Source organism: Theobroma umbraticum, unplaced genomic scaffold (assembly GCF_002168275.2).
Source record: "Theobroma umbraticum cultivar Fairchild unplaced genomic scaffold, ASM216827v3 scaffold_50.0, whole genome shotgun sequence".
NCBI classification, from domain to species: Eukaryota; Viridiplantae; Streptophyta; class Magnoliopsida; order Malvales; family Malvaceae; genus Theobroma; species Theobroma umbraticum.
In genome coordinates this window covers 476,715-478,854 of record NW_018397261.1, presented here as the reverse complement: position 1 = coordinate 478,854, position 2,140 = coordinate 476,715, and the positions used below count along the sequence as shown (strand labels likewise).

At 29.9% G+C, this 2,140-nt stretch overlaps 1 protein-coding gene across 1 annotated transcript in view; it reads left to right on the top strand.

Moving 5' to 3' along the window:
• The window catches only part of LOC110418245 (putative 12-oxophytodienoate reductase 11), a 5,403-nt gene extending 4,697 nt beyond the window's left edge, over window positions 1-706 (top strand). Inside the window, exon 5 of the mRNA XM_089783727.1 lies at window positions 114-706. Within this exon, the coding sequence (XP_089639853.1) occupies window positions 114-706 (593 nt within the window). The remainder of the gene's footprint in view (window positions 1-113) is intronic.
• Window positions 707-2,140: the final 1,434 nt, after the last annotated feature.

Below are 2,140 nucleotides of genomic sequence, written 5' to 3'. Positions count from 1 at the left end.
GTCCTCTTAGAAGGAAGGTGCCACCGCCATGAGCTCTTCCTTTTATTCTCTTCTCTTGTTGTTTGATGTTGTTACTTTCCCTGAATGCTAAATTTGCACTTGGGTTTATTTAGGTTTTGATGGAGTGAAGATTCATGGGGCTCATGGATATCTTCTTGACCAGTTTATCAAAGATCATGTCAATGATCGAACAGATCAATATGGTGGGTCTCTTGAAAATCGCTGCAAATTTGCTTTAGAAGTAGTTAAAGCGGTTGCCAATGAGATAGGAGTAGATAGAGTTGGAATCAGGCTGTCTCCCTTTGCAACCTATTTAGATTCAAGTGACTCCAATCCAACAGCATTAGGTGTCTACATGGCAGAGTCATTGGATAAATATGGTATACTCTACTGCCATATGGTTGAGCCAAGGATGAAACTTGCCAAAGAAAGTTTTGAATGTGCCGAGACTCTTCTCCCCATGAGAAAGGCTTTTAAGGGAGCTTTCACTGTGACTGGAGGTTATGAAAAAGAAGATGGTAATAAAGTTATCGCTGAAAATTACGTAGATCTTATTGCTTTTGGTCATTTATTTTTAGCCAATCCAGATTTGCCAAAGAGATTTGAGCTTGATGCTCCTTTGACTAAACACAACAGAAGCACCTACTGCCTATCAGATCCCGTTGTTGGCTACATCGATTATCCATTTCTTCAATACACCGTTTAAGATTCACCGAGGAAGAGAATTACCAAGCTTGTACTCGTTTAATATTTTTTTTTATAATTAAGCGAAGAGGATTCAAACTTACTTTTTAGATAAAAGATTATATATAAACCAATAAATTAAATGTTCAAATACTTGTACTTGTCTAATAAATTATTATCAAGTCAATTTCAATTAGCATTTGTTATGATTTTTTATTCTCATTTTTTCTAAGGTTTCTAGTGCCCTGTAATATGGTATTGGGTAAATAATTGACAACTTTTGTTAGCCAAGCTGTAACTGAAGGTGACAATTACGAAGTTTGGATCAAACTATCTAGGGGTTTAGATTACTTTGGATTAAGGTTTTCAAGTTTGGAATAAATTATTAGTAATAAGATCGATAATAGTGTAAAGATAAAACTATAATATCATTTATATTTACTCAATTATTTGTCAATTTTTTTAAAGAATAATTTTTTTTCAATCATATTTTTATTTTAAAATTATTAAATTAATCAAATTATATTGAGTTGTTAATGATTACGAAAAGAGCAAAGTTATTTATTGTATTCAAAATTCATACATGATCCCTCTACATTTAGTGCCACCTTCCACCGATTCCACGTAACCTCTATCCACATGCTCAATAGTAACAAAATTTCCCTCAAATTCAAAAACTCTAGAGTGAAAAGAGAGAAGAGAAAAGAAAATGATAGGAAAAAACTTAGAGCCAAATGAAATTTCTGGGAGGTTTTAAGAAATTTCAATTTGAAGAGATGGAAAGAGAAGTGATTTTGTTGCTAGGAATTAAAGAATTTAGAAATTCAAATTTTTTTTTCTATTTTGGTAAAAAAAGAAAAAGGGTTTTGAGGATTTAAAATTGGAGGAAAGAGTATAGAGAAGTGTTTGGGCAAAAATAGAAAAAAAAAGAATTGTTTTTTTAGCCCCTCAGCTACCACGAACAAAAGGAAAAACATCATGCGTTGTTTGCTCAATACACTTTAATTTATTAGTGTAGTTAAATGAAATTGTTTAAGTGTTATTTAAAAACATTTAAATGCATTAATCAAATTGCAAATAAAGAAATGCAGCTAAAATTCCAAATAAAGAAATGTAACTAAAATTCCAAAATGCTGTAGTGGTTAAACTTCAAACAACTTGTAAGTAAAAATAAATTTTATTCTCAATTAATTTTAATTATATTAATATATATAATAAAGATCACTCCAATTTTAAATTAAACTTGTTATGAAAAATAACTTAAAAAATAAGTAAAAATAACTTGAAAGAATAATTAAAGAGAAAAAAGAAAGTATTTAGGGAAAAAGAAGAGATCTTAATGAAGTGTGTATATAAATAAACTAATAAGGCCTATTTATAGGCAAATAACTCCTTTACAAGATAAAGATAACACTTAGAGATTAGATGAATTAAATCCTAATCTAATCTAATTTAC